Source organism: Phalacrocorax carbo, chromosome 2, assembly GCF_963921805.1.
Source record: "Phalacrocorax carbo chromosome 2, bPhaCar2.1, whole genome shotgun sequence".
NCBI classification, from domain to species: domain Eukaryota; kingdom Metazoa; phylum Chordata; class Aves; order Suliformes; family Phalacrocoracidae; genus Phalacrocorax; species Phalacrocorax carbo.
Genome location: NC_087514.1, coordinates 127,564,214 through 127,578,788, shown reverse-complemented (window position 1 = coordinate 127,578,788; position 14,575 = coordinate 127,564,214). Strand labels below are relative to the sequence as shown.

The window sequence follows — 14,575 nt, the reverse complement described above, 5'->3', positions numbered from 1 at the left end:
CTATGTTTGTACCTTACTTTTAGTAGCAGTAATGTATCCTTTAGGAACAATGATGTTTCAGTAGGGTTGGGTGTTCTGCTTGATAACCTTGAACATAAAGTGTGCTGTAACGGAAAAAACAGTTTACATATATCTATCAGTTAAAGAATGGAGTCATTGACCTTTTCTGAAGAGCACTGAAAATTTATTAGTCTGAAAGTGAGGACCGTAATACTTCATATAACATTAAAATTCTTTTTCTTTGATAGCTGAAACTGAGGTGGAGAAACTTGCAATCAGCTGCAATATGACCACCAGGAACAAAGAATGTGAAATTCATTCAGATAACAAAAGGCAGAAAAATGGGAATACAGAGGCCAAGAATCAGTGACTTTTAGAACACTCCCAGGAAAGAGATTTTCTCCTAAGAGGCATTATTTCAGTATTCACACTTCAGTTACAGTTATTTAATTTATTTAATTTGTCTTAGTTCTGCAATTCTTCATATGACTAGAATACTTTCAAAACCTGACACTGAACTTTATGATTGTATCTCTTTATGTTAGGTTTAGGTAGAATTTTTTTAACTCTATGTACTCTCTGTCAGGGATTTTCTCAGGTTTTTATTTTTTATTCTATAATGTGTGGGCTTACATTCCCGAACATGAACATAGGAATGAAATCTGCTGTACAAATGCCATATTACTATTGGAGAAATGTAATGTAATCTCAGGAAAATAGTGCACAGGGAGAGGGCTGGTATTGGTTCAGTTAGGCTTTTTTTCTTTCATTTTAAATAATTTGGAGCCACAAATATAAAATAGCCTCATGTGTTTAATACTTTCTATCAAGGCAAAATCAAGGAGATTTTCATGTTCTTTCTTGTCTGTTGGCAAGGTAACCCAGCCTACTCAGTACTGCCATCTTATGACAATTTAGAGTGCTTTCATTTATGCTTTTGATTAAATTCACTGCCCTGCATAGAATGGGTCAGCAGGGTCGTGGCTAGACTTTATGCTGTCATTACCCAGCTTTTCTGGCTTAGCTTTCTCTGTAGGAGAGAGTACAAGAGAGTATGGAGCTGGGGATTGTAGTAGCCATGGCTCAACAAGTGTGCTATAGGTGGTAAATTCTTACAGACATTTTCCCCAACTTAATTGGAAGTGCTGGGACAAATACTTTAAATCTGGCCCCTACTTTTGCACATACTCTGTACAAGGAGATTTCCCCTAGTTCATACGTGGATTCATCCAAAATGAAGAAATGGATGCTGACTGAAGCGGAGAGAGAATAAGCTTCAGGAGGTGATTCAGTCTGTCAGGTCTCAGCTTACAACAGGCAGACCCCCAACCAATTCTTCTGAAAGAAAACTCTGCCTGCCAGGAATATTTTCTTTTGATGGTTCTCTCCCTGAATATGCAGGAGAGATTCCCACTCTCCCAAGCAAGGCATAACTGGGTACACAAGTTGATTCTTGTCTTTTTTTCCCCCTATCTTGATTTTTGTGAAGCATTGTCTTTATGCAATTCATTCAGGTTGTTTGCTTTCCTTTTCCAAAAGAGAAACTGAACACTTTTTCCTGGTTTGTTGCTTTGGGTTGTTTTTTTTTGTTGGTTTTTTGTTGGTTTTTAAACATCTAGTAGCTAATTGTACTTTCTCTAGCACACATAGACTCATTTAGCAAAATGAAAGGAAAGATTAAATGAACAATTTAGAAAATACTTACTGAAGCATCTTTTGAAAATTATTTCTGGTTTGTAAGTTATGTTTAGTTGTTTGAATCTCTTCTACTGTAAAAAGAAACATGTAAAAAGCTCTAAATATGTAATTATTATTATAACAATTTAGTCTTAGAATCTCAAAAATCTTTCCAAGCATTAATTAATGGAAAGAATCAAATCAATGTTTCATTCTTGCTGCACTGTTATTAGGTGATGATTTTTTTCTTTTCAGTGCCTTAATGGATTTTGTGAATTATCTAATTAGACCTGTAATATGCAATTCAAAAACACTTGGTTTCCATACAGAAATACAGTTCTTATCATAAATAATCATGCATAAAAATAAATAGTCCAGAGACACAATCCTTTACATGCTGTATAAATTCCTACAGTTTAATGTTCTTTTTACTCTTGGAATCATGTGAAGAATGCAGTATAATGCATATAAATTAAATAAGGGGTTTTTTTAGAATCATTTTGTTTTACAGAATGTGTAGTTTTCATGGTGTCACTACTCTTTAATAGTTCTTTTTATTCTTTGTTTTTCAGGGTGGCTTCATGAGCTAGGAAAACGTATTGAGTCTCCTTACTATGAGAATAATACACTAGGAGGCCCATCAATCAGAAGTGCCTATATAGCTGCCCTATATTTCACCCTCAGCAGCCTCACCAGTGTTGGGTTTGGAAATGTTTCAGCCAATACCGATGCTGAAAAGATTTTCTCCATTTGCACAATGCTGATTGGGGGTAGGTACAAATGTTAAGTGTCATGTAAAATATTTTGGGGGGTTATGGACAAGTAAAATAAGAGCTGATATTTTGCTAAGTTTCTTTAAAAAAAAAAGCACAACAGAAAATTTAATTTAAAATGGCAAAAGAAGGAAATAGTGAGATTAATGCTAGATAAACTCTCTTATGCAGACATATTTCTAACCTTTCGATCACTTGCGGCAACAAGAGACAGTTGTCACCCAGTAACATGCAAATTCACATTATTGCCAGTGAGTGTGGCCCAGCCATGTGCCAGGGGAACATTTTGGTTACATGCCAGGCATTTTTCTAGTCAGCCAAGTAATAGGTGCACATTGAGCTCCAGTTCAGTCCTCACAGCATCCCTGGGGATGATGGCGAGGGGAGGTGGGGAGCCCACCAGTGTATCTGGCTGTGAGCTGGTGCATATCCACATCTGAAGGACCAGCCCAGAGAGAAGGCAATGGAGACAGGACAGAGCCAGGAGGACTGTTTGCTGAGCCATATCATAAACGGAAAGCAGATTAATCATCACTAAGTAAACAGTACCACATCACTGCTTCAGGTTAGAATCAAAATGTAATGTTTTTGTCATATTTGGAGCTCTTAGAAGTATTTCTATTTATGTTAATTACCCAGTCATACTATTTGGGAAAGCCATGTGCTCATTTGTGGTCACCTTCTTTCTGCTGAAGCACCTGAGCACAACCAGTGAGCTGGTGGCACCTACAAAGCTTGGTAAGCCAAGGCCACCAGAGAAAGTACCTGCATCTCTCTCTTCCTCCCCCCAAAAATTAGCCATGCTATTTCATAGTACGTACATCATACAACTCAAAGATGTCACAGTGGGTGTGAAGAGTAAAAGCAAATCACTGCTAGAGTACTGCCCCCCTCATTTTTTTCCCGTTTGCCTAATTGTTCTGGAACTGCTAGTAGATATTTCTCCAGGGCTAGTCAGTAAGGCACTGGTTGTCAGCTTTGCAACATAAATTTTCCTGGGCAAAAGTAAATAGGCAACTTGACTCTTGAAAGCTAGGGAACACGATGAATGACCCATAAAATATATATTGCAGCATCAAGTGGTATAAAAGGTGCTCAATGAATTATTGTCATTTTTCCCAGTCCTGAAAATGAGTGTCAATAATATAATGAATCAACCAAGAATTATATAATTTTGATTTTGACAATGTCACAAAAACACAAGCAGCTCATTAATTGCTTTTGCTGGCAGCATAAAAATTTTTAAAATGTAGTTTTAAAATACAACGTGGTCTCTGTTCTTTGGGGCTTTCACTACATAAAATCTGTTGGAATGAAGGAAGGAGTTTTCAATTCTATCAAGAAATCAAGAGATATCCTGTGTAAGGCGATGATGAATATTTAACTCACTTTGATACTTTGATATGGCAGAGCTTTCACAAACTTACTTAATAGAGTAGAATATAAAAGTATCCTATACTTTTATTTAGTCCAGTTGTAGCAATTTTTTCTTCACTTCTTATATTATTGAGCAGTAGAACTAATATGCTTATGCCTGAATAAATTGTGAAGAACTAGTTGACTGAATGTACTAAAAGGGAATTGAAACTGAGAGGCAAAAGTACTCATAGGCAAGCAGGTAGAAGAATGACTGTACACCTGTGAGGGTCCAGTGAACAAGATATATCCAGGCAAGAAAGCAGAGCAGGCTGGTTTGCAGGTACTTTTCTTGAGGAATTGTATTTTAGATGCTATTTAAGAAAAGCAGCAGAGCAAAGAAACTTGAAGAAGGAGTTAGCATCACACAGCGCAGACTGGTGAGCATGCCTTAGAAAACTCTATTAGGAATAAAGTACTAGTCTTTTAATTTCTTAAAACATGTCTTAATGTATAGCTTTGGTTAATATTTAATTTTAAAATTCCCTCATGGAAGGTGACGTCTTGAGAATAATTGATGTAAATTTTTTACAGTTTTTACTCCAAGCCATTATTTTATGAAATTTCACGTGGAATGAATAGCATGGTTTAGTTTATCAGTAGTTCATCTGTACCTCTTTAATGTGTGTCACTGGAAATTGAAAGAATTAAGAGGATTTGTTGAAGCCAGAAGAAAATATTTAGTGTTAATTTAACAGATAAATACCTTATAATATTCTTGTTTGATTTTTACCTGCCTCTTTTTGTTTTGCATGAGTTTGAAAGCACAATTTAAGACAAGTAATATTGTGAAGATAAAAAAAAATCTTATTCTATACAGTATCTCTTCTTAAAGTTGGAAAGAAGAGTTACTTATTAAAATTTAACCAGAATTCCTAGGATACGCAGCATCTGTAAAATATTAATCAGGTCTGTCCTGCAGATGACCATACCATGTGCTGTCTTGTATTCTCCATGTCCTCTGAGCAAAGAATGTGCAGTTTTGTATTTATGAGACTGGAGGCCCATTCTAGTATCTCCAGTCCTTTCTGGGATCAGAGGTGTTCCTCTGTTCCCTAAGCAACAAAAATGTAATTTAGAATAGCTATTAAAATCAAGGCCACTTTATGAAATATGGTTCCTATAAGTTTTTTAACTTGTCCTACTTGGTTTTAGACAATGGATTAATAGAATTCTTAGAGAAAGTAGGGTGGGTCTGCAATTATTTGATATAGAAATCTAATGCCTATCATTGCCAGGAATAGCTTGTCAGCAGCAACACCAGTTGTCTTCCAATGGATATACACAAAGATAGGTTCTCCCATAATAATGAGATTCTTGACCATATTTGTGCCTATAATAACATCACGGAGATCTCTACACTGTCCAGCTCCTAACCTTGGAGTCTGTCGGGAGTCTTTTATCATTTGATTTTTACATATTCATCCATACGCCATCTATCGCTTTATCCCTCCCTCCTTTTTAAACTGATTATCACATCCTTAAAGAGGCTACACCATCTCTTCAGCCTTTTTAGCTATGTCTGGCTGAATTTTTCAGCCCTAGCTGCTGTATTTCTATTAGAATACCCTGTATCTAGCATTACACCAGTCCCTCACATTTTGTTGCCCACGCTTCTGACATTAGTGACTTGGCAATTCACTGCACCATCAGGAACAGCAGCGAGTTGATCCAGCTGATTATTCTTAGAAACAAATTTTCAATTATGCTTATGTTTCTTTCTAATATTTATATCTGATCCTTTTTTTTCTGCCCTGCTTTTCATTTATCTTCTTTTACTAATGGACATGTATTGACTTAATCATATCCCTGGATCACCTCTACAAGAATGCATGCTTGTATTGTGAAACTATATCACACTGCAGTGCTTTATCTGTTTTTCTGCACTCACTTCATAATAAAGACATAGATACTGTTACTAGTTCCTTTGTGTTTTACTCAGCCTGTAAAAATTTTCAACACTCCAGACTAAAGAATTTTCTGCTTGTTTCTACCATGTAAAAGCATTATTAATGACCAAAATGCATTTTTTACTCCCCCTGTTCCCCCGTCTCTCCTCACTCACACTAGACTTCTGTAAATTGCCATAAAGGTCAGCATCTTGTTTGGCTTGTTCATAAGCCGATTCCTTTGCCACTCTGAGGAATCTGTCAGCTTGCTTTCAAGCACTATACAGATGTCCCTTAAGAGTAATAATCAAGCTCTTTAATAGTTTTTGCAATAAACAATTTGTAAATGTGGATATTATATACCTCAGATCAATACCACATGAATGACAATCTAGCAGTGATTTTTTCCCATTGATAATCAGCAAGCACATTTCTGCACAGACAAACCCAGATGACCTGTATCTGTAAGCATTTCTTCAATTTTGCTTCTGGTCTTTTTATTCCCAAGCCAGTCTCTAATTGCAGACAAACTCCAGGATGTCAGAACTTTCTGATAAACAATTTCACACCATATTTGACCTTCTCAAGCAACATAAGAAACTAGATTGTCAGTTTGAATGTATCTTTTTTTTTAACCTGAATTTCTACTTTACAATGGCTTTTTTTCTTTCTTTTTTTCCTAACATCTTATTGCCCAGAATACATCTTGAAATGTTGTTTGCAATCTTGTTCCACTACACTTGGGCCCTATTAGTAATCATTTTTATTTGTATGAGGTCTCTGAAATTTGTTATATCCTATGTAGCTGATAATGGCTCATTTGATCTAGTTTTCATACTGATTAATAGTTTGCCATTATTTCCTGAGCATGCCTGCCTACGTGAGTTCATCTGTTTCCATGTTTTTAGACTATAACCTTAATTTGGCTTGGGCATTCTTTTGCTTGGTACCCTGACTAGATAGCATCAGATGTGCTTCTACTCGGTCCCATGACTGTGACTGCTAGTGACATAAAAAATAGAAATTAATAATCCTTTCTCTACTGTATATTACTCATGGAGTCTTGTATTCAAAAGCTTTACTGTATCTATCAAGCAGGAACTGGTTTCCTGTGAAGATCCTGTTTATTTTCTGTGTTACATTTTAATGATCAACAAGTGACTCCACATTGCACATAATTTCTGTCCTCCCTAGCTCTGATGCATGCCTTGGTGTTTGGCAATGTGACTGCCATAATTCAGAGGATGTACTCCAGATGGTCCCTTTATCACACAAGAACCAAGGATCTAAAGGACTTTATACGGGTCCATCACCTGCCACAGCAGCTAAAGCAAAGGATGCTTGAATATTTCCAAACCACATGGTCTGTCAATAATGGAATTGATTCCAATGAGGTAAACAAACAAGGGAGGTTCTGTGTTTTGGCTATGGACTTAGAGTCAGGGAGGGGGGGAAATTTTCCATTTATGATGCTGTGTTTTGTATGAAGTTACATGTGTAAGAGAACATGCCTAAAAATAAAGTTGGGTTATCCCAGGATGAGAGTATGCTATTGAAAAATCTGGCTTAGAACATCATATCATATATTAAAAATTCAAAGTCCTCCATAATTCTGAAATGCTGAAGAGGCATTCATCAGAAACGTTTTGGATGATGCCAGCAGAAACACCCCAGTGAGCAGTTTTGCCTCTCATCAGACAAAATCCTGCTGTGCTTTTTAGGTGTTTTTAAAAGGAGGGACGTCTTTACTGCCTTTTCCTCCCTCCTTCATTTTCTTTTATTCTTTGCAATACTGTAAACAAGTGGTTTGGCCTGAATTTTTATGTTATTCATTTCCCTATATTTTTAAATATTGCAGAATGTAACATGAGAGTGAAATCAAAAGACAGATTTCTGGTCATGTCTTTGCTTGCTTATTTTAAATTACTTACCCAGGTTATGTATTATATACTCCAGAAGGAATAATGGCTTCTCTCTGCTGGAGTGTTATTTGAATGAACCATTCCCTTCAGAGTTCTCGTTATATATGTCATTATAAAACTCAACGCCCTCTAAAGATAATGTGAAAACAAGCAGAAATGTTTGGGTTTGAGAATGTGCTTTTTCTGATAAATTCTTTTTGTGGTGTGCACAGCACACCTAGAAATGGAAGGAGCCTAGTAAGATATACAAAGGTACAAAAGCCTCTTAGATGTCAAAGCTTTCCTAGATTTGGTTAAGGATCACCTTCAGCTTCTGTATCTTTAGTCATACTCAAAGTGAGAGACTGCTGTATTGTAACAGCAGCCTCTGAAGAGACTGTCAGTATTTCATGATTTGCCTCTCATCCACAAACTGCCTTGTTTAAGCCCACTTGGTCAAGTGTTGGCTGACTGCATTGCTCAGATGCCAGATCCCCTCAAACTACAGAGAAAACTATGCTTGTGGGCTTGCAGCTTTCATGGTCCAGTTGCAATGCCTGCCCATAGGCAAGCAGTATACATTGCATCAGTGGAAGAGACACTTGAAACAACTTAAACATTTTTTTAAAGCTCCACTTGAAATTTTTGATGATTTGCACAGTTGTATGTCATTCTCACAAGCCTGTCTCTGAGCAGAAAGATGTTTCTCTCAATTTTGCCATCCTGCTGCAAGTCTTCTGTAAAACACATATAGATATCAAGTGTTGGCCAGGCTACATTGGGGTTGCCTAAAATTAAGACCAAGGAACAATAGGAAGACCTTACAGTCTTTTAGTTTCCATAGGTTCTTCCACTGAACGTGCAGTTTGCCTCCATTCCTTTCCCAACTCTCCTTCAGTGTCCAACGGCATTGCTAAAAAAAAAAGAACAAGGCTCCCCCCCAAAGAAAACAAAAACCAAACACCTTAGAGGTTTACTACATAGAAGTTTTTCAAGTTATTCCTCTTCCAGTGGTTTTACCATAAAAGAAGCAATATAGCCTATTGATTAATTTTTTACAACCATTTTAAAGAAAATCTAAACTAAGATCATTTTTGCTGCTTTTAGTGTATATGCCACTGTATACAATGGTATATACCTGAACAGCCTACTCCGTTTCATAGCTGAGAAGAACTTGGACATGGTTAAACTGGCCTTTAGGAGGAATTCCTACACACAGTGTTGTTGACTTTTGTTCTTGGTTTTTTTATAAAGGCATACTTTCATTCCTGTTTTGCCTGGAATTTATCAGTGTTTATCAGCGTAAAGATTTACTAACCCATAGCATACACATCTTATCAAGGGGATAAGAAAAATCAAAGGGAAGTCCTTGCATCAGTACAACATGTGCAGTACTACTAAATCAAATCATTCCTGCAAAAAAGGAAACAAATTATTTTATGCTTTTTCTCTTTTTGCCCCTTTTTCTCTTTTTTGGACAGCTTTTAAAAGACTTCCCGGATGAGCTGCGTTCAGACATCACCATGCACTTGAACAAGGAGATTTTGCAGCTCTCCCTTTTTGAGTGTGCCAGCCGCGGTTGCCTCAGGTCTCTGTCTCTGCATATCAAAACCTCCTTCTGTGCTCCTGGGGAATACCTCCTCCGGCAGGGAGACGCCCTGCAAGCGATCTACTTTGTGTGCTCAGGTTCCATGGAAGTCCTGAAGGACAGCACGGTGCTGGCAATTCTTGGTAGGCTCATAATCAGAGTTTCAAAGAGAAAGAATGGTCCTCCAATGTACTCACTGAAGGCTTAGCATGTCCGAGTAGTCTGATGAGAAAGAATTTGTTCTGTTTTAATCTGCTATTCTTACCTATGGACATTGCTATTTTTTTTAGTTTAAGCTTACTGATTTTTTGCCCTAAGGAGCTTTAAATTGCTAGAGTGTTAACTGTGCAATATTTTACTTGTATCCCAATTTTCTTATTCTCTCTTCTTTGCATGTAAGGAGGTACTTGTAGATTTTGATACAATTTGCTGCTTTCAACTGAATTTGATGATAGTATTGACACCTCAGAGGACATTGGTTATTAGTTCCTAAATCTTCCATAAAAATTAGGTGCCAGGCAGTGCTCCCACTAATGTTTCCAAATGAAAGAAAGCAATGCGAGCCTACTCTCATTCTTTGATAAATGCATATGAAGATCTCTTGCAAGACACCTGTATGATGAAAAACAAGCATTGCTGTCTCTGCTTCCTAAAGAGTTACCTCTTCAGGATAACTGATGCTGCCAGCAGTCATCTGAGTATATTAGAAAAGAGAAAGGCCAGAGGTTCTGTTCTAATAGATTTTGTTTGGTTGTTTGCTAGATGACTGCTTTGACTTATCTAGGGTTAAGCATCTCTATCTGTAAGTTTCAGTGATTGGCCTCAGTCTAAAGCCTGCTAAAGAGATTCCCTTTATCTTCAGCTAAAGGATGATTAGACTTGTCTGAGTTAATGTTTATAAAGTGTTTTGATAAAGTAAAATATAAAATTTAACTCTAAATGCAAATAATTATTTTATTATTATTTTAATACCTCTTTAGCTTTTAACATATTCTTCTTGCTAATGTCTTTTAATATTCTTATAAAGCAGAGTTAAAAAGAACATTTCCTTTTTTCCTTTCCTTCCTGTTTTGTGGGATTGCACTAGACTGTTGATAATGCAAACTTCTGGTCTTCTGTAATTGAATTTCCTTTATTTTACTAGCATGAATTTGATTGGTCTTTTTTTAGAATATAAATGTGATACATGTCCTATTTGTTTCATAACTCTTTAATTCCATTAGATTGACAGCCCACATCACTCCATCACTCATTTGTAATTAGGAAGTTTTAGAATGCCTTGATCAAAGCTATAAAATATGGCTTAGAAAAAACATAAGCTTAAATACAGCAAAAGGTCAAGAGCTGCCCGCATTGGAACTATGATTTCATTAATGATTCCATTTTCAAGCACTTTTGAAAATGTTAATGAAACATCATTGTGTAATGGTGGCTATGAAAACAATAAGAAAGAGATTAGTGGATTTCTGAGAGAAGTTAATGAAATCATAATGCAAAAACATAAACATAATACGATGAAATAATGTTTCATTACAGTGAATGGGAGGTTCATCATTTAAACCTAATTAACACCAGCAGAAGGTCAATGGATCAAACCTGTAGGTCCCTACAGGAAACTCTGTTAGTGATGTGGTGTAAATCCCAGAGACCAGTTTTTTTTTCCCCTGACAATTCTGGGTTACTTACAGTTCCCAGACAACTATTTAATAATTCTGTCATGATTCTAATTCTAGGATATTAGTTTTTGTTTACTGAACCAGTCTCACTAACAAGCAATATAGCAACAATACAATGAAATGCTCTGGTTCAATACAGCTGGTTTGTTCCTCTTGAGACTATTACTTGACATCTAATAATGATGGTTATGATGGATATTTTTATAGGAAAATATTTTTAATATAACAGTTATGTGCTGTTTGAGCATACATCTTAGATTTGTTAAAAAAAATTACCCACGAGTGATTTAAAAAATATCCATAGAAGAGGACTTTAATAACTTTGACTGCATGTCCCAGATATATTAATAAACAGGTGTGTCTGCATAAACATTTATAAGTTTGTTCTCCAATGAAAAAGAAAGAAAGAGCTCCTAAGAATAACTTACACGAGTCTGTTTATGTAACAAATGTTGATATTCAAGGTACAGTCATTTCACTGCTGAAGTAATTCTACATGAAACTTCAGCTTGCTACCTACAGCCTTTGCTACATGATTTTCATTTGAAAAGAAACATACATTAACATTACCAAACCAATTGTAGTGTCTTTCAGGCTGACACTGTTTCATCAAATACTCTAACTACAAGCAAATACAACTTTAACATATTTTCCAACTTATTTATGCATTATTGATACTAATGCTGTTTGTATGCCTAAAAAGTTTCTAATTAAGGTGTTTAAAGATCAGTTTTGATATATTTGAAATATTTTTCCTTTGTCTGTATTGACATAGCCAGCAATAGATTAACATTGCCAGCCCTCTGCTTAATATAATCCAAGGAATCTAAAGAACTGTTGATATTTAAAGTAAAAAGTTTATTTTTCTTAGCTTTACACTATATTTGGTTAAGTAAGCACTACATAAGCTCTACACAACACTACATGTGATGAGCAGTGACAAATATTATTGCCATCTACCAGATTTACCTTTCCCAAATTGACCTGAGCTAGTACTAGTTCTCATTTACATTAATTGCAATTTTTGAGACCCCAAAATAAAAATAATGTATGTATATTCCTGGCATAAAAGAAAATCCCTCCCTACACTGGGTTTATGACAAGCACTTTTGAGAAAGTTGTATAAGTGCCATGTAAAGAAAAAAAAATTACCAGTAGTATTTTAAAGTATAAAATTAACTTGTTTAAGCAGTTTCAGGGATGGCTGGCTGCTTGGTTTAACTTACTCTTCAAGTACACTCTTTTCTGTGTAATATCCAGTTGGAATCACATGCTGGGTATATTTTCAGATTTCACAGTCTTCACTTATTGATCACAGAATAATGTAAGATTGCAAGGGATCTCTGGAAGCCAACCAACATAAAACTGATTAAAGCAGGGCCAAATTAACTCAGTTTGCTCAGGGTGGTGTCCAGGCAAGTTTTGAACATCTCCAATGACAGCAATCCCACAGCCAATCTGGGCAGCCTGTCTGCTATTTGACCAGCCTCATGATGACTTTCATTTCCTGATTTCTAATGACAATTTCTTTTGTTACACCTTGCACGCAGTACATCTTGTCACACTGTGCACCCTGAAGAGGAGTATAGCTCTGTCTTCTCTACACTTTTCCATGAGGCTGTTGAAGGTAGCAGTAATGCCTTTTCTTCTTAAGGCAGAACAACAGCCATTTTTTTCAGCCTCTCCTTGTACATTATGTTCTCCAGTCCCTGATAATCTCAGTGCCCTCTTCTGGGCTCACTCGATATGTCAATATTCTGTCTTGTACTGGGAAGCTGAAAACTGGACTCATTACTCCAGGTGTGGTCTGACAAGTGACAGAGGGGAAGAGTCACTTCCTGGGACTTGCTAGCTGCTCTCTTGCTAATGCTGCCCAGGATGTTCTTGGCCTTTTTTGCTGCAAGGGCATATTGTTGGCTGATGTCCAACTTGTTGTCCACAAGGATCCTGGTCCCTTCCCTGCAGAGCTGCTTTCCAGCTGATCGGTCCCCTGCCCATACTGCTGCAGGGAGGTTTTCCATCCTGGGTGCAGGATTTAGTATTTGTTTGTGTTGAACTTCATGAGGTTCCTCTCAGCCCTTTTCTCCTTCATTGAGGTTCCTCTGAATAACGGCTTTGCCCTTCAGCATATCAGCAATTCCCCCCAGTTTGGTATTGCCCATAAACTTGCCAAGAATGCACTCTAGCACACTGTCCAAGTCTTTCACAAAGACAGTCTGCATTAACTTTTGAGGAAGACCTCTGGTTCAGTGATTGCTCTTTGGACTTTAAACCTCAGATCAGATGTTCATGGAAGCTTTCTATTATAAATTTTTTGTGCTTTTCAATATATGGTCAGTTGTGGTTTTTAATACGTCCATTATTCTACATCAGTCTTGACCATAAATGACAATATAATGGTTTAATAATTCATTCTTTTTTCTTGACAGAAGTGTCATCAAGCTACAACTCTATTAATAGCCTATGCAACTAAGATAGATCATGAAGTGTAGCTATGCAGCCATAGCTATCATAGATAGCGAATGTTTTGCAATACAAATTCTAAGTAAAAGGGTCATTTGAACTGATGGTTCATACTTAGTTGTGACATTGTTAAAACACTATCTTAACACCTGCTTGTTCTAACAAAAAAACCCCAAGCTAGAAACATAATGTTCACTTTTTGAAACACAAAAATCACACCTGTTATTAATTACCAGTATAAATCTTAACTTTATACATATTTACTTGATTGCTCCCTTAAATCAGGTAGTTACATGTCTGGAAATTAGTCTTTGTACCTCCAATTAATTGCATATAAGATTGCACCTGAAAAAAAAAAAAGACATCTTTCAGACAAAGATCCTTTAAAATGTTATTAATTAAACAATGCAGTAGTAACAATGGGATTTAAGATTTAACAATTATGTTAAACAGATTTACGATTCAGAAAAGAAGTAAAGAATTCATGCTTTTAAGATTATTAATTTCATATTTTCTTTTAGGTAAAGGAGATTTAATTGGAGCAAACCTATCCATTAGGGATCAAGTTATTAAAACAAATGCAGATGTTAAAGCTCTAACGTACTGTGACCTCCAATGCATTATCCTCAAAGGTCTCTTTGAAGTGCTCGATCTTTACCCAGAGTATGCTCACAAGTTTGTTGAAGACATACAGCATGACCTCACATACAACCTAAGAGAAGGCCATGAAAGTGATGTAAGTATCTTTAAAGGTCTCTTCAGCTATTTTAACCCTTAAAATGTTTCTCATACTTTAGCCAGTTCTCATAATTTCATCACGATAAAGAAATAATACACAAATTACTTTAAAAGGACCTCTCATTCCATTTGTTTGATAATTCAGTCATTACCTACATGAATCATTTATCAATTGATCAGATCATAAACAGCACACATGTTCTCTCCTTCTAATTTTTCCATAGGAAACATCATTTGTGAAAGAACATTCTTTAACATTTTGTCATTTTTTACTTACATTTAAAAATAATCCATATTTATGTAGAGCATATGTCCAAATAAAGGTATTTAACTGTACCTTTTCTAGAAGGTCATGTGCCAGCCTAATGAACGTTCATTTCATAGATCACTGATTATCACTACTTAGGTAAGAATGTTGTCACACACATTCAAAATGAGAAACAGTTGTTTCTTA

The 14,575-nt window shown here is 36.1% G+C and overlaps 1 protein-coding gene across 1 annotated transcript in view; it reads left to right on the top strand.

Moving 5' to 3' along the window:
• Window positions 1–14,575, top strand: part of KCNH8 (potassium voltage-gated channel subfamily H member 8) — a 166,019-nt gene that overhangs the window by 111,854 nt on the left and 39,590 nt on the right. The window contains exons 9-12 of the mRNA XM_064441809.1: window positions 2,250–2,447; window positions 6,950–7,149; window positions 9,138–9,387; window positions 13,905–14,119. Of these exons, the coding sequence (XP_064297879.1) occupies window positions 2,250–2,447; window positions 6,950–7,149; window positions 9,138–9,387; window positions 13,905–14,119 (863 nt within the window). The remainder of the gene's footprint in view (window positions 1–2,249; window positions 2,448–6,949; window positions 7,150–9,137; window positions 9,388–13,904; window positions 14,120–14,575) is intronic.